The following is an 18,426-nucleotide window of genomic DNA, read 5'->3' as shown; positions in this document are numbered from 1 at the left end:
ACTAAGTCCCAAAGCCCGAGCAACATGCATTTTTTTAATTTTTTTAAAGTTCTGACAGTCTTTCATATCATCGTTATTGTTAAGCATAAAAATAGATGTTTGGCAGTAGAAAATACTTAATATTTTAATACTCTCCTCTCCAGAAAACTGCGTTTTCATTGTGTTCTGTGTGCCACTGATTGTTCAACAACAACAGTGATGTTTGGAGCACTCTACAAGCTGATCTTCAGGCCTCAACTCTGATTAAAATTCTCAGATAGCAGAAAACAGCACATGCAGTCCCTGCAGATAAGACTGTTGTGGACATGTAAATGGAAATCGATGTTTCTACAGAGCATGTAGGGAATAAATAATACTCTATTTATATGCCATCATATCTATGAAAATACCGTTTCTGGAGCTTCTCAGCAGTGACATGCCGTGGAAGCTAAAACTCGAGTTTGAGCCTTCCCACCAGAGATGGAGAAAAGTGCCCTCTGCGGTTCACCGTCTCCAGCAACTGGAAGGTGTATTTGATTATATGAGAGCCAACCTGACAGGTATCATCTAGAATACAGCTTAAAGCGGAGCTCCACCCTAAAGTGGAACTTCCGCTCATTGGAACCCTCCGGCGCCGCAATTGGCACCTTTCAGGGGGAAGGGGGGCGCAGGTACCTGTACAGTACAGGTATCTGCACCCACTTCCGGCATAGATATCTGCAGAATCTACGCCCCTTTCTGCAGGTCCCCCGCTGTCTGCTGGGAAACACACGGATCCCAGAGACAGCGGGGACCATCCTTATTGCGCAGCGCGACTCGCGCATGCGCAGTAGGGAACCGGGAAATGAAGCCGCAAGGCTCCACTTCCTGATTCCCATACCCAAGATGGCGGCGGCAGCACCCGAGAGACGATCGAGAGATCGGCTTCGGGTGCCGACATCGCGGGCGCACTGGGCGGGTAAGTGTCCTTTTTTTAAAAGTCAGCAGCTGCAGTATTTGTAGCTGCTGGCTTTTAAAAAAATAATAAACGGCGGAACTCCCGCTTTAAAGCATATCTCCCGTATCCTAGTGTCAGAAACCATGAAACAGATTGAGACAGAAGTACAATCAAATCACACTTGTTTATTAATAAAAATAAAAGGTAAATAGAAAAAAAAAGCGTAGTCAAGCATAGCCAGAGTCCAGTAACCAGATCGGGTAGTCAGCCAGTCCAAAGTTCATTAACCAGATCGGGTAGTCAGCCAGGCCAGAAGTCAGGGATCCAAGGAGAGCAACTGCAAGCGGGATAAGAAGCCAGGAGGGATGTCAGCAAGCCAGTCTTGAAACAAACAGCAGGAGATGGTTCCTTGTGATGTGACCAACGCGAAGGCAAAGGAAAGAGTGAGCTGGAAGGCTTTAAATAGGCAGGTCAGACGAGCATCATCGGGAACAGCTGGTAACTGTGAAAAGAGAAGAGATCTGGCAATTAGCCGACAGCTGAGCGGCCAGCCCAGAGGAGGAAGGGCTGCAAAAGAAAGACACATTCCCTATGGGATATGAGAGCACTGCTCACCCGAGCGAATATTACATGGAAAGACTCCCCAGAAAATAGGGTTTTTAGGCAGCAAGATGAAAAAATGGGTAATAGTACAATAGGATGATAATGTAAAAAAAGGGTTTTATATTTATTCAAAAGAGGGGGACAAAATAGAACCCCCTTGGTATGACAATAAAAGCATGAGCTTCCATAGTAACAGAATGTTAAAAACGGAAATACAAAAGGACATAAACATTTACATATCCACATAGACTAGTACAAATCAAGAATGTAAAATATAGAAGGCATTACATAGGCAAAAATCACATCAAGTAGTGTAGATCAAAGATGTGAAGTACAGATAGCGCTGACGCATTTTGACCCACATTGGGTCTTCCTCAGAGGGACATACTGTTAAGAAAATGTATAACAATTATTTTCTACACACAATGTTTAACATAGTAACCTCACATACATAAATATATATATTTACCCCTAAAAGCGCCCTGCTAGCGGCCGAAATGCGCCGCAATTCCGGCGGTAAAACGCCGCTAAAAATAGTGGCGTTTTACCGCCGACGCTATCGGCGGTGTGGTGTGAAAGGGGTCATAGCGTGGGAGGTAAAACGCCGATATTTTTAGCGGCGTTTTACCGCTGGATTTGCGGTGCATTTCGGCTGCTAGCGGGGCGCTTTTTACCCTCCCCCCGGCTAGCGGTCAAGAAAGGGTTAAAACTGCTGGCAATACGCTGCAATAGCTGCGTTTTGCCGGCGGTATTACAGCGCTGCCCCATTGATTTCAATGGGGAGCAGCGGTGGAGGAGCGGCAAAACACACCGCTCCTTCACCGCTCCAAAGAAGCTGCTGGCAGGACTTTTCCCTGACGTCCTGCCAGTGCACCGCTCCAGTGTGAAAGTCCTCAGGCTTTCACACTACACACAATGGTGCAGCTTTTTTAGGGCAGATTGCAGGCGCTATTTCTAACGCTATAGCGCCTGCAAAACGCCCTGGTGTGAAAGGGGTCTTAGTAGCCATTTATGTTTACAAACTTTTTTTTTATTGGGTGCAAAACAAGATATTATATATTAGGAAAAATGCAAGATATAAGCTTCCACTGCACACTTCAAAACCTCCAAACACCACTTTGACTTTTGGTTTCTTCATTGACTACAAAATGCGGTACTGTGTGTCAAAATGGCAAAGTTTTGGCAACATTTTGTTAAAAAGAAAAGTTTCAGTTTTGTTAATTTCTCTGCTTTGGGTACTACATTCCATATTTTTAAGCTTCCCTTGCGCTGCACAGTTGCTGAGAACATTAAAAGGCCACCAGGCGTTTAATATTGATTCAAGATTCTGTGTGTTTTGACACACGGGTCGGACATTCCGACAACAAAATCCGTCGGATTTTGTCCGAAACCAGTGTTGCATACACACGGTCGGACAAAGTTGTCGGAAAATCTGATCGTTCTGGACGTGATGATGATTTTTTCAAGGGGACTCCCCTTGAATTATTACTGGATGATGGTACTTTCTATATGAATAGATATTATATGGAGGCTATACTTCATTATTCTTTGGCCATGATGATTTTTTCGTTACGAGGGGACTACGTTCCGGCTAGTAGCCAATAGCTTTGGTCTAGGAATTTGATCTGAGCATGCGTGGCACTTTGTCCGATCGGAATTCTCTACAAACGATTGGACAAAGTCTGATCGGATCATGTTGTCGGAAAATTTTATAGCCCAGCTCTAAAACTTTGTCGGTCGGATATTCCGACGGAAAAAGTCAGATGGAGCCCACACGCGGTCGGATTATCCGACAACACGGTCCGATCGGACATTTTCCGTCGGAATGTCCGACCGTGTGTACAAGGGCTAATACTTATCCTTGGTTTCATTGACTTCAAACAAGCATGCAGCTGAAAATGTCAAGATACCTGACTTGCATGCTTGTTCAGTAACCGCTCAGGGAATAGGGAAGGATGATAATGATAGCCCAAAATCCTGCGACTTAGGTCTTGTACACACGGTTGGAGATTCCGTTGGAATGTTTCCTATCGGAGCGTTTTGTCGGATATTCCGACTGTGTGTGGTCTGCATCGGACTGTTTCCATCGGAGTATCCGTCGGACCAACTTTTCCAACTTGCTGGAAATATTTTCCGACAAAATGCTCCGATCGGACATACTCCGATCATGTGTAGAGAATTCCGATCGGACAAAGTGCCACGCATGCTCAGATCAAATTCCTACATCAAAGCTATTGGCTACTAGCCTGAACGAAATAACGTCATCACATTATGTACAATCGGATTTGCCGACAACTTAGTCCGTGGTGTATGCAACATCACTTCCAGACCTCTTCCGGAATTAATCCGTCGGAATAACTCCGACGGATTTGGTTGTCGGAATCTCCGACCGTGTGTACAAGGGCTTAGAGGGAATAGGGGAAGATAATCATGGTCAGGTCAGAAAATACTCTGAAATGACACGCTCCTTTAAATGCATCTCTCAGTACTATTCTTTATTGTCCTGAGATATAAGGCATAAACCAACATTTAAATTTTTTTTTAAATATATTTTTTATATATAAGTTTAATGGGGACCCCATTCCTTCAACACTCATGGACACATCTTAATATCTGAGCCTCTTCTACAGGCATGTACCGCTCTGTGCACTTCTGATACATTGGAGAGATTTACTAAATGAGCGGCACAGTGGTGTAGTGGTTAGCACTCTCACCTAGCAGTAAGAAGGGTCACTGGTTCAAATCCCAACCATGACACTACCTGCCTGGAGTTTGCATGTTCTCCCTGTGCCTGTGTGGGTTTCCTCCGGGTACTCCGGTTTCCTCCCACAATCCAAAGACATGCAGGCAGGTTAATTGGCTTCTGTCCAAAATTGTCCCCTAGTATATGAATGGGGACCTTGGATTGTGGGCTCCTTGAGGGTAGGGACCGATGTGAGTGTGCAATGTACAGGGATAGGGACAATTGTAGACACTCACTCAGGTTGAACTGCATGGACTGGTGTCTTTATTCAACCTTACTAACTATAACTAAAACTGGTGCACACAGAATCTGGTGTAGCTGGGCATAGTAACCAATCAGCTTCCAGGTTTTATTGTCAAAGCTTAATTGAACAAGCTGAAGTTAGAAGCTGATTGGTTACTATGCACAGCTGCACCAGATTCTGTGTGCACCAGTTTTAGTAAAGCTCGCCCATTGTGAACTATAACAACTACAGACTCCTGGTTATTATTTTTATTTTATTTTTTCTCAGTAGTCTTATACAATTGAGCCATAGATGACAAATAGCAAATGCTTTCTGAAGTTACCTTAATTGCATTCATAACAGTGGGTGGCTATTTTCTAGGTCTGATTAGATGGAATGGGTTACATGTAGCATGTATACCGGGGATGTCCGATTATACTTCCTTGCATCACTTCACTGGTGCTATCGGTCACCCAGACACAAGGACAAATTGATCAAGGTGTAAAGAGTCAGGGAGCTGCTAACCCACCTGCTCTCAGGAAACAAAGTGCAGTAATTCAGTTGTAATAAATACAGGTATTCCGAGTATTTAAAGTGGAATCCCCCTTTAAATTCACCCAGTGCTGTTTAACTCCTGGCATAATCATCCTGTGCTGTGTGTAAGTCCTGCTCATCCTCCCACCCACCAGAGGTTGGATAGCTGTCTCTGGCTCTAGTCTCATTGTGTCATTGCTGTGCTGCATGAAACTGCAAGAGAACTGCTGGCAGAGGAGAAGGGGGTCTGCACTGGGGAAATGGGCTCCTGGTTCACCTGCCCTTGCATCCTGTCACCCTAATGTAAGAAGGGGGGGGTGTCCAGGGCTAACAGGAATGGGGGGGTTCTGTCTCTTCCTTGCTTTGGGGTATGTGTGTTTGCAGGCAAAGTTGGTTACATCCTTTCTCTTTCCTTGCAGGCTGGCACCTGACAAGACTGGAGTCATCCTAGACATCAGCACCCTGAAAATGAATGAACTGGAGACGGAGGTGCCCCCCTTGCCCCCCAGGTACCGCTTCAGAGATCTGCTCCTGGGGGACCAGAGCTTCCAGAACGATGACAGGTAAGAGAGGCTGCTGTGTGCAGGCGATGAGGAGCTCTCCTTGGTGCTGAAGCTGCAATGTGCACCCAGCAAGCTCTCTATACACTTCTATGCTGGAGGAGGGAGCTTCTACCTTCTTTATGATTCCTGTGTATCATGGTATACTCAGCTTCTATACCAGACAATATACACACCATCAGCTCCTATACCAGACCGTATACACACTATCAGCTTCTATACCAGACCGTATATACACCATCAGCCCTATACCAGACTGTATACACACCATCAGCTCCTATACCAGTCAATATACACACCATCAGCCCTATACCAGACCGTATACACACCATCAGCTCCTATACCAGACAATATACACACCATCAGCCCTATACCAGACCATATACACACCATCAGCTCCTATACTATACGGTCTACACCATCAGCCCTATACCAGACTGTATACACACCATCGGCTCCTATACTAGACCGTATACACACCATCAGCCCTATACCAGACCATATACACACCATCAGCCCTATACCAGACCGTATACACACCATCAGCCCTATACCAGACCGTATACACACCACCAGCCCTATACCAGACCGTATACACACCATCAGCTCCTATACCAGACCGTATACACACCATCAGCCCTATACCAGACCGTATACACACCATCAGCTCCTATACCAGACCGTATACACACCATCAGCTCCTATACCTGACCGTATACACACCATCAGCTCCTATACCAGACCGTATACACACCATCAGCTCCTATACCAGACCGTATACACACCATCAGCTCCTATACCTGACCGTATACACACCATCAGCTCTCCTTTACCAGACCATATACACACCATCAGCTTCTATACCAGACCATATACACACCATCAGCTCCTATACAAGACCATATACACACCATCAGCTCTATACCAGACCGTATACACACCATCAGCTCCTATACAAGACCATATACACACCATCAGCTCCTATACCAGACCATATACACACCATCAGCTTCTATACCAGACCGTATACACACCATCAGCCCTATACCAGACCGTATACACACCATCAGCCCTATACCAGACCATATACACACAATTCAACCCGTCAGTCTGCACATCTGTGTTAGAAAGTTCAGTGTATAATATATGTGTGTGTATATCTATATCCAAACCTATATATTTATGTATAGTGTGTGTAAAATATATATATATACATATATACATGCATATGCATTTACTTTTTTTTTTTTTAACAGTTGTTAGTCTTTCATGGTCAACATTTTGGTCACTTTTCGAGACTTTTCTCCGCTCGCTCTCTCTCACTTTCCTGTCCACTACACATCACTGCTAAATATTTTGTCAATAGAATATAACACACACACGATGTTCACATGGTATTTCCTCACACATGCAAATCTTTATGACTTTAAACCTATAGTAGCTTGTTGGAAAAGAGAGTCTTTTTGCTGGTAAAGGCGGTGGATTGTTTTATTTATAGGTATTTGACTTTTCTTTCTTTTTTTTTTCTCTCTCTTGGTGTTAAATTTGTTCTGTGATTTTACTTTTATTCATATTTTTTTGCAGGATGCTTTTTTTTTTCTGCTCAAACTTCTAGCAGATGGTGCATGCATTTGGAACATATTTTACATTGCTTTCCGGCTGCCCTTTGTTGAATCTCGCTGAGTTTGCATAATCTTCTTGTTTTTTGATGGTATGCGTTGTTCTGTGAACTGCACAATTTCCTTAAATTGTAGACAGCAGTGTTTGTTTTTTTTTTTTTTTTGTTTTTTGTTTTTTTTTGTTTAGTTCTAAGGTTTTCTACATGTTTTTGGAAAGGTGCTTCATGTTGCAGTTCATTTTACTGTTTCTTTGTAAAGTTTTTATAACTGTGTTTGGATGTTGTAGAGGTGTTGTGATTGTTCTATGATATTACAGATGCTTTTGCTCTTGAGGGATTTATACATTGGGCAAAGACAAATGTGTAGTAACCCACAGCAAGCAATCGGAACTCCCCTTTTTATGGTCTGACTTAAAGTGGAAGTAATCTCCTTAAAGTGGAAGTAAACCCATCGATTTAAACAGTTTCAAAAAACGGCATGCCAGGAATGCTAACTGCACGTTGGCTGTGCTCTCAACCAAACTGTCAAACCACCAAATGGCTGGTGTCATAACGGATCACATGTGCAGCACCGTGGCAGCTGAAGATTAAACGGAGCCAAAGATGGCAGTTCCCGTGGATGAAAACGATAGGGGAGTTTACTTCCACTTTAAAATGCTCATCTCTGTCTTCCAGCAATGTAACGGTCCTGTGCCAGACCAGCTGCTGTCATCTTCTCTCTGGGCTACGTTTGGGTGCTGTGTTTTTTTTTTTTTTTTTTGTTTGGCTGGCAAGGGATGGCATCATTCCACGCATGCGCACAGGAGTTAAAAATTCCGGCACAGCCAGAGTGTACCATGAATGCGCGCTGAGCTACGCATGGACAACTCGGCGTCTATTCAATAGAAGACTGTGAGCAGACAGGTGTGTGTTATTGCATGTCTCTTCTGCAATAATAATAATGCTTTTACATTTTAGGTTTTGTTCCACTTTAAGTTGGTAATCCCATAGGAAGATGATTGGATGTGAGGGCACTATCCAACTGTCTGAAAAAGGTCTTGTACTTCATCTTCAGGCATAAACATTAAAATAGTATTAAAGCGGAGATGTCCACCCTAAAGTGGACCTTCCGCTCATTGGAACCCTCCCCCCCCTCTGGCGCCACATTTGGCACCTTTCAGAGGGGAGGGGGGTGCAGGTACCTGTACAGTACAGGTATCTGCACCCACTTCCGGCATAGATATCTGCAGAAGGTACGCCCCTTTCCGCAGAATCTACGCCCCTTTCCGAAGGTCCCCTGCTGCCTGCTAGGAAACACACGGATCCCAGAGACAGCGGGGACCATCCTTATTGCGCGACTCGCGCATGCACAGTAGGGAACCGGGAAATGAAGCCGAAAGGCTCCACTTCCTGATTCCCATACCCAAGATGGCGGCGGCAGCACCCGAGAGACGATCGAGAGATCAGCTTCGGGTGCCAACATCGCGGGCGCGCTGGACAGGTAAGTGTCACTATTTTAAAAGTCAGCAGCTGCAGTATTTGTAGCTGCTGGCTTTTAAAAAAATAAAAACGGCGGACTCCCGATTTAAACCCAAAAACAAAAAATATATTCCTGCTTACCAATTCTTAAATCTGATGGCTGTATTACTTTTCTCTCTTTTCTCCCTCTGTTTTCACCTGGTGATCCAGAAGTAAGTCTTTTTTTTTTTTTTTTTGCAACTTTCTTTAACAGTCCAAGCTCTCTTGGAAAAGTGACGGGAAGGGTTCAGACAAACCATTAGAGATGCTTACAATGTTCAGCTTTTATTCACTTATTTCTGTTTTCCAAAAGGGGAACAAAAAATAATGCTGTAGCTGCCTAAAAGGTGTTATCTGGAGTTCAGCTTCAATTTGTTGGTCAAGTCCATCTAAATCTGCTTAGTCTAACGCTCCCCTCTCCCCAGACTGACAATGCTGCTCTCCAAAGGTCCATTACTTCTACATCCAGAGTGGAGACACCCAGGGCCGTCTTTAAGGCAGGGCAAAAGGGGCAGCTGCCCTGGGCCCTGTCATTGTTGTGGGGCCCAAAGCAGCTGCTTCATACTTGCCAACTATCCCAGTTTACATTCCCTTGTCCCTTGAAGTTTTAGTCCTGTGCTGTGTCCTGATATCTCAGTGTGAAGAGCTGCTACTAATGCTGCCCAGCTCTGCCCTATTGTGTACAGATGACTCACCTGCAGACCCTGTGTTTGCATGTAAATAAGCGGCGTTCATATGTAAATAGCAGTGACATGCATATGTAAATAGCTGACGCCAATGGAATTGATATGTAAATAAAGGCAGTATTTATATGTATATCATGCTCCGCTGCAGTGAGGAGATGATGTGCTGTAACCTATATCAACCAGTGAGCAGTATTACTGTACAGTAATCTCTCTAGCAGCCAATCAAAAAGCAGAAATCATGTGCTGTAACCTCTAGCAACTAATCAGTGAGCCTTAAGGAGTGCTGTAACCTCTAGCCACCAGTCAGTGGTGAGTGGTAATGATATGCTGTAACCTCTGGCAGCCAATCGCAATCGCTGCCTGATCTGATACAGTAAACTGATTTTAAAGTCTAGCTGCTATTTATTTTATGTCTCAGGGAAGGTGGAGAGTGAAATTGCATGGGGGGAGGGGGGCCCTAAGAAAATTTTTGCCCAGGGCCCAATCAATATTAAAGACAGCCCTGGAGACACCCTATGACATGAAGTGTGCTACTGGCAGGATCAGATAAAAAAACAAGCTCTGGACTGCCGCACTCTTCAGAAGACCACTTTCTTTTATTGGAAAATCACATCACAGCTCAACAAACGCAGCGAACAAGGAAAAAATTGCTGACGTTTCGCACTAGCTGTAGTGCTTAATCATAGCCATGAATGTAGGCTATGAATAAGCACTACAGCTAGTGCAAAACGTCAGCAATTTTTCCTTGTGATTTTCCAATAAAAGAAAGTGGTCTTCTGAAGAGTGCTGCAGTCCAGAGCTTGTTTTTCGTCTGTTGCTAGTGGTAATAGCCAGCACCTGTGGCTTCCCGTCCGAAGAGACAGTTTACAGCCTGCATGTGTGCTCCTGGAGCGGTGAGATCCCTTCTACTGGCAGGATCACCAGGTTAAAATAAATGAAAAAAGGCTAAATGAAAATGAAAGCAGCACATTTAAAGTGACAGTTTAATCTTTCGATCAACAAGACCTATTTTTAATCCTTACGCCACGCTATTGGTAATAAATGGGAAAGTATATTATGTTTACTTATTTTAAATTGATTTTTTTTTCATTTCTTCAATTACTCCCAGGCCTAAACAAATTATGCTAAATATCCCAGGAAGATCTTCAGGAGGGGGAGTAGGCTTTGCATGCCTGAGCTAAGGGCAGATGGATTCCAGGGTGCAAATGATACATGAATCATCTGTCCTTACTCAAGTGGGCCACAACCAAAATACGAGGGTTCTCCAAAAAGTTTCCACACTTTTTTTTTTTTTTTAACTCTTTTTATTAAGAATTTCAAAGACAAATAATGTCACTCATATTATACTGCAAGTGACAAAATTGAGGGTTTTTATGGACTTTAACGAAGCCATGTCCTGGTAAGGTCATGTAATTCCATCCCTAGGGTTTTTAAGTGAAACCATGACCTGGTAAGGTCATACGTTTCCATCCCAATTAATTAGAAAAAGAGGAGAACGGGGGCGGGACTTTATATGAAGTAAAAGGTAACAGTAAAGTTAATTGGTGAATGTATAAGAATTTAATTGATTGTGACAGTAATACATACATAACATGCAGGTACAAAGATATAACATTAATATCAAAAGATCAATATTTAAACTTATTAATAACATCAATAACTCATAGTAAATTAGCAATCAAATTCCAAAGTTCACCAGAAGAAGATTGAATAAAATGTTTAACACGATAAAGCCTGCAGGACCTATTGCCTCCCTGGGTCAATAAATGAAGATAATACAGTAGTAACTTGAGACTCAAATAAAGGATGGTAGAAACACGGCAGTTTGTAGCTCTACGCGTTTCGTGTTTTTTTTTTAACCACTCATCAGGAGCAAGGCACATGATGAATCTATAATAAAATAATAATGAATAAATAATCAGATAAAAAATAATAAACGACATGAACAAGGAAAGGGTGAGTAAGCCCTACACCAGGTACATGTCTACTTACTCAAATACACAAATTGGTAATAGGGTGACCGGGCGACGCAAACAGGCGATGCAAGGTCAGCGAGCTTTCCAGACAGATTAATCACATGACACTCCCAAACACGACCAATTGCGGCCCTTGCCGTTTCCAACAAAAATATAAATGTGCGGAAACTTTCTGAAGACCCCTCGTACTAGTGGGGGATTTATCAACAAAATAAAGCACGGAGAACATGGATGGATGGGTGAGTTTGCTTTCAATATAAGGGATTAATTAAAATGGCGTTTTTTGGCTTGGGGTGCTCAGATGCAGTGTATTTTTGCTTTACAGTTTGATAAGCAGTAAATATTTGAAATTTTATGATTTTGGGGTCAATAACGCTTTAACTCTTGGCAAACCTGAATATTCATATTTATGCTGTGGATCGAAAAAGGAGGGAGACCCCTGCGGTGGTAATGGATCTCGGCTAGGCTTGCTCACGCTTATCCTGGCAGCAGTGACAAATGTTTTCAAATTTGTGATCAACGTGAGGATGTCCTACATGTATGGTGGTCTCGCCCACGCTTGATCAGCTTCTGGTCCAGGGTCTTTGGCCTATTGTGGATGTTATTTCATATTACGATCTGAAAGGATGCCCAGCTGGCTCTTACATTGCCCTATACCAGGCCTCTTCACACCCCAGCAGAAAATGGCCACATACCTTTTTTTTTATGTCAGCCAAGGGAGCCATTGCCCAGGCCTGGAAGACTCTGTCTGTTGCTTTCCAGGGGGTGAAAACCAGAATGACTGCTCTGATGATTGATGAGCAGATGTCCAGAATATTGAAGGATTTTCATGCAAAATTTTAGAAAATCTGGGAACGGTGAATAAGTTCCTCCTTCCCGTTCCCGACCCCAACTAGTTATGGTGGGCTTTAAACCTTGTTTGTATAGGTCCCACATCCGTGGTACTCGCGCTCTCTTGGGGCCCCTCTCCTCTTCTGTTCTCTTTCTCTCCTGTTCCTCCCTGAGATGAAGGCAAGCAATGTAGACTGCTGTACTCCAGGGTACAGAGTAATAGTCAGTGATGGCGAACCTTGGCACCCCAGATGTTTTGGAACTACATTTCCCATGATAGTTTCATAGTTAGTAAGGTTGAATAAAGACACCAGTCCATCCAGTTCAACCTGAGTGAGTGTCTACAGTTGTCCCTATCCATGTACACTACACTCGCATCGATCCCTACCCTCAAGGAGCCCACAATCCAAGGTCTCCATTCATATACTAGGGACAATTTTGGACAGAAGCCAATTAACCTACCTGCATGTCTTTGGAGTGTTGGAGGAAACCGGAGGACCCGGAGGAAACCCACGCAGGCACAGGGAGAACATGCAAACTCCAGGCAGGTAGTGTTGTGGTTGGGATTTGAACCAGCGACTCTTCTTACCACTAGGCGAGAGTGCCAACCACTACACCACTGTGCCGCCAAAAGTGATTCTCAACTACACTGCAGAGTGCATGAGCATCATAGGAAATGTAGTTCCAAAACATCTGGGGTGCCAAGGTTCGCCATTACTGATCTATGTCATATGCCTAATTTTTAACCTGGTCCTCTATGGTCCTGGTAACAGTTTATTGTTAGGTTACTCATTACGTGTTCACACGCTGTTTCTTTACATACCCGTTTGATGACGCCCTTGCGTAGGCAAACCATGGCTTGTTATGACTCTTTACACTTCAATAAAAATATTGAAACAGAAAAAGGAGGGAGACACATGCAGACATCTAAGATTAGACATACCGTATTTATTGGCGTATAACACGCATTTTTTTCCCCTTAAAATCAGGGGAAAATCGCGGGTGCGTGTTATACGTCGTTCCTCTGCGATTTCCACACGATTTTTGGTCATTCGACTGCCTCCGCCCTACTCGGCGGCCTTCGGCCCTTCTCGGCTGAAAGCCACCGAGAAGGGCCAAGGCGGCCGAAAGCCGCCGAGAAAGTCCAAGAGTGGCTGAAAGCCGCCGAGTGCGGCCGAAAGCCGCCGAGAAGGGCCGAGTGCGGCTGAAAGCCTCCGAGAAGGGCCGAGGTGGCCGAAAGCCACCGAGAAAGTCCGAGAGTGGCTGAAAGCCGCCGAGTGCGGCCGAAAGCCGCCGAGAAGGGCCGAGGCGGCCGAAAGCCGTCGAAGGTCCGAGAGCAGCCGAAAGCAGACAAGAACTTCCGGGCGCCACCGAGATACACAGGACATCTCGGCAGCGCCATTTTTAAAAATATTAGCTGACATCAATGACGGACAAACTGCATGACAAGGCTGCATGACAAGGCTGCATGACAAGGCTGCTGCAATGAGGACAGGCTGCATGACAAGGCTGCTGCAATGAGGACAGGCTGCATGACAAGGCTGCTGCAATGAGGACAGGCTGCATGACAAGGCTGCAATGAGGACAGGCTACATGACAAGGCTGCATGACAAGGCTGCTGCAATGAGGACAGACTGCATGACAAGGCTGCAATGAGGACAGACTGCATGACAAGGCTGCTGCAATGACAAGGCTGCAATGAGGACAGGCTACATGACAAGGCTGCTGCAATGAGGACAGACTGCATGACAAGGCTGCAATGAGGACAGGCTACATGACAAGGCTGCTGCAATGAGGACAGACTGCATGACAAGGCTGCAATGAGGACAGGCTACATGACAAGGCTGCATGACAAGGCTGCAATGAGGACAGGCTGCATGACAAGGCTGCAATGAGGACAGGCTGTATGACAAGGCTGCTGCAATGACAAGGCTGCAATGAGGACAGGCTGCATGACAAGGCTGCTGCAATGAGGACAGGCTGCATGACAAGGCTGCAATGAGGACAGGCTGCATGACAAGGCTGCAATGAGGACAGGCTGCATGACAAGGCTGCAATGAGGTCAGGCTGCAAATGACGCTGATGAGGCTTCAGATGGACACTGATGAGGCTGCATTGATGAGCATTTAAATGTACGTTTTTTCTTTTCCTTAAATTTCCCTCCTAAACTTGGGGTGTGTGTTATACGCTGATAAATACGGTAGTTCTCTAATCTATTTGGTCTCTTTCTCCCCAATATCTTGCTGAGGGTCTGCTTGTTGTGGGTTCCTGAACCTCACCGTTTGCTCTGCTTCCCATAAAAAGTCCTCTTCACTACGGAGCCTTTCCTGAGTTTGTCCAGCTGTGTTTGCATTATCTGTACACATGGAGGCTATTATCTGATCCCTCTCGGAGATAAATAGATTGAACAATGACTAAAGCACATCATCATTTATTTTTTGTCTGCTGCCTCTATGAAAAAACAAACTCCAACCTAAAATATCCAAGATCCTTCACCTTTTCATAAGAGGTTTCATTGATATAATTATATAATGAGCTGTTTTCAAGTCATTATGCAATTAGCGGCTTGTTTACAAACAGCACTGCGTATGTTTGAGCCGGGTAAGTAATATTTTGATTACCTTAATAATGCAAAACAACAGATCTCCGAAACCAGATGAAGCTTTGGAAAAATGATGATCTGTACAGAAATGACATTTCCTGATTCTGGTGGATGCAGAATACAGCCGGTCTGGTGTTTAGGGCACTGTGTCCCATGTCCTGTGAATGTTATTACAAATGACCTACACATATGTAGCACTAACCCCCTAAGGAGCTGCTGGCTATTTTTGGGCTTACCGTTACCTTCCGTTCCCCTTGTGACACGTCTAGGGGATGTCCCGTGGTGGATGACCCAGAAACTTGAGACTGACAATAGATCCACTTGAATGGATTTTATTTGCAAAAACTCAGACAATTGAACAGTCTTTCAACTTGGGATCAGAGGGTTGGAAAGGAAGTTCAGGTTCTCTCAATGTCAAAGTCCAAAAAACTTTGAAGAACTTGCTTACTTTGACTACATCCAGAGAATAGCCATTCACTGCTGGATGATCCCTCAGGTTGGACAGTCCCTCTCTCACAAGGCCTAGCAGCCAACAAGGGGCTTACTCAGGAACAAAGTCTTTGTCACAGACGTTGAAGAACACGTTGGAAACTAAGCTGTAGAACACTTGTAGGATACCTGGATCTCTCAGCCCACTTGGCGATATCCACAAGACCGGATTATTTTGATTAACTTCAGCCCTTCCAGGCTCTTGTTAAGAAAACCAACCCACACGTGGTGGTGTTCTAAATAGTCCTCCCCCAGAATGCTCGAACTACAATGGGCCTCTCCTGGACCGGAGACAGCACCCAACCACCTCAGAATCCTCCTTTTAGTTTCGTTGCCCTGGGCTAGCCAGCCCCGAGACATCAAAGTCGGGTGGATCCGCACCCCAGGCCATGGCCTTCCTGGGGTCTGATCAGGAGGACCAGGACTATGTAATCAGCACATCATACTGGACTGGAACCCCCAACCATGTGACGTCCGCATCTTAAATACCCTCTCCCTGAGGGCACAGCGAGAGCGCCACTCCCCCTGACCTGGCTCCGAAAGAGAGTAACTTAAGAGCCTGACCAGACCATAGTTCCATGTCTGCCACCCCGAGACCATGCCCCTATATATACATATATGTGCCCAAACCTTCATGAACTTCTTAAAGCGGAGGTCCACCCTAAAGTGGACCTTCCGCTCATTGGATTCCTCCCCCCCTCCGGCGCCACAATTGGCACCTTTCAGGGGGGAGGGGGGTGCAGGTACCTGTACAGTACAGGTATCTGCACCCACTTCCGGGATAGCTCTCTGCGGAAAGGGGCATAGATTACGCCCATTTCCGAAAGTCCCCCGCTGCCTGCTGGGAAACACACAGATCCCAGAGGCAGCGGGTCCATCCTTATTGCGCAACGCGGCTCGCGCATGCGCAGTAGGGAACCGGGAAATGAAGCCGAAAGGCTCCACTTCCTGATTCCCATACCCAAGATGGCGGCGGCAGCACCCGAGAGACGATCGAGAGATCGGCTTCGGGTGCCGACATCGCAGGCGCGCTGGACAGGTAAGTGTCCTTATTTTAAAAGTCAGCAGCTGCAGTATTTGTAGCTGCTGGCTTTTTAAAAAAAAAAAAAAAACGCGGACTCCCGCTTTAAAGTTGTACTTTAGAGGGTATAAAAAATTTTAAATTTATTTATTCATTTAAAGCAAACAATGTAATGGATCTTGCATAGAGCAAGCATAAGTGTCTGAATTCTTTCTTCGTATTTGCCTCCTGTAGATCAGCTGTCAGACCGGGGCAGCAATCAGAGCTGTTAGTCTAAAGGCCCCGTACACACGGTCGGACTTTTTGACAACAAACATGCAAATTAGCTGTTTTTGGAGCAACATCTGACCGTGTGTACGCTCCATCGGACAAACTTTTTCTGTTTTCATCTGACTTTTGTTGGCTGTGCGAACAGACAAACTTTTTGACAACATAAGTCCGATGGAGCAAAGTCCGATCGTGTGTACGCAAAACCATCGGACTTTTGTACAAGGTACAAACACGCATGCTCAGAACCAATGCAAAAGATCAGACTACAATACAGAAGTTGACCAAAGGTGGCGCTGGAGTAATTGAACGTTCCTCTTTTGAAGTGTCGTCAGTATGTTGTGACGTCACTACGTTCGTGTTTGTTGTCAAAAAGTCCGATCGTGTACATGCAATACAAACTTGTGGACTACGCCCTTTGTACAAAAGTCCACGGCAAAGTTTGTACAAAGTCCGATCGTGTGTATGAGGCTTAACTCTGAACATACTTACAGAAGGGGGGATCACTTACTGCTGCTGCTCTTTTAAGGTCTGTGCCGTTTGGGATTTTGTTTACAACAAACAGGTTTTGCGTTCCCATGCAATTCTTTTTGTGGGGAAAAAATTAGCAAATAATAAAAAAAATAAAAATGTATATAGCGTATGCTATTGCAACACAAGTCACATTGTAATTGAATGGTAATAAAAATTACCTTTCTTTTTCAATCTGCAGCATTGTAATTTTTTTGTAAAATGCAATAGGGCTACCTGGAGGCGTTCTGTACACAGCTGCTATACAGAACGCCCCTCGGATATGTCCTTTCCTGCTTGGCTTACTGTTTTTCTCAGAAGTCTGTACTAAGGTGCAAGTCAGATTTTGGGCATCCCTGTAACAAAAATTTCATTTTTGGTGAGATACTCCCAAAGGGAAATCACGTCTAAAGGGATGCAGACCCTGCCATTTTTTTCATTAGAGCCCTACAGGTGCAGCAGCTGATTGATAATTAAAAAATCACTCCTATACAGATTCACTCTACATATGGATACAGACAATCCATTATATCTTCAGAATAACAAAGGGTAGGATTCTCTAACTGGAAGTCATTAGGGGACCACAGCGTGGCGGTCAATAGTGTGGTGTATCGATACGACACACCATATCTCTGATCAGGGTAAAGAGCCTGTGATGTAGGCTCTTTACCATGTGATCGTCTGTGTCCAATCACAGCATAACTAGGAAGTGTCGGTTGTCAGCATTCCTCGATTCATGCTGACAGCGCATGAGTTAAGGAGAGCTGATAATTGGCTTTACTGACGGGGGATCTGCACTGATAATCAGGGCTGGACTGGCACAAAAATTTGGCCCTGGACTTCATCCAGACCAGCCCACTTTCATTTTGCAAACAAGCACAAAAACCGTATATAAAACTATACGCAATTGTGCAAAAAAAAAAAAAAAACATATGTAGCATAATATAAGGAGTCCTCACTAACCTCTTTTTTTATTTCACTTATTCTCGCCTGTATTTTCCTCTTCTGTCTCCTATCACTGTATGAAGTTGCGGGGGGGAGCCGCGCAGCCATTACTTTGTCACTGAAACCGACCCACTTAGCCATCGGCCCACCGGGAAACTCCCTGTAGTCCCAATGGCCAGTACATGCCTGCTGATAATCGGTGCAGTATTTATCAGTGTAGCCCCATCAGCGATTCCCACCAGTGATACTAATCAGTGCCCATTAGTAATGCCAATTAGTGCCCATCAGTGATCTATTTTGGTGCCCATCAGTGACGCCTGTCAGTGCCTCCTCATCAGTGCCATCTATCAGTGCCCATAAATTGTGCCAATCGGTGCCACCTATCAATGGCCATCAATGCTGCAT

General features: G+C 44.7%; 1 protein-coding gene across 3 annotated transcripts in view; it reads left to right on the top strand.

The window, feature by feature from the left end:
• Positions 1-18,426, top strand: part of KCNT1 (potassium sodium-activated channel subfamily T member 1) — a 586,129-nt gene that overhangs the window by 141,557 nt on the left and 426,146 nt on the right. For 2 of the 3 annotated variants that reach the window (XM_077468093.1, XM_077468101.1), the window contains exon 2: positions 5,439-5,582. In XM_077468093.1, the coding sequence (XP_077324219.1) occupies positions 5,439-5,582 (144 nt within the window). Of the gene's footprint in view, positions 1-5,181; positions 5,323-5,438; positions 5,583-18,426 lie in introns of those variants that run through there. The other variant, XM_077468120.1, reaches the window with a different exon arrangement.

This window comes from Lithobates pipiens, unplaced genomic scaffold (assembly GCF_037356315.1).
Source record: "Lithobates pipiens isolate NorthernLeopardFrog02 unplaced genomic scaffold, aLitPip1_a1.2 Scaffold_11, whole genome shotgun sequence".
NCBI lineage: Eukaryota > Metazoa > Chordata > Amphibia > Anura > Ranidae > Lithobates > Lithobates pipiens.
The sequence above is the reverse complement of the archived record's forward strand: the minus strand, read 5'-3'. Positions and strand labels throughout refer to the sequence as shown.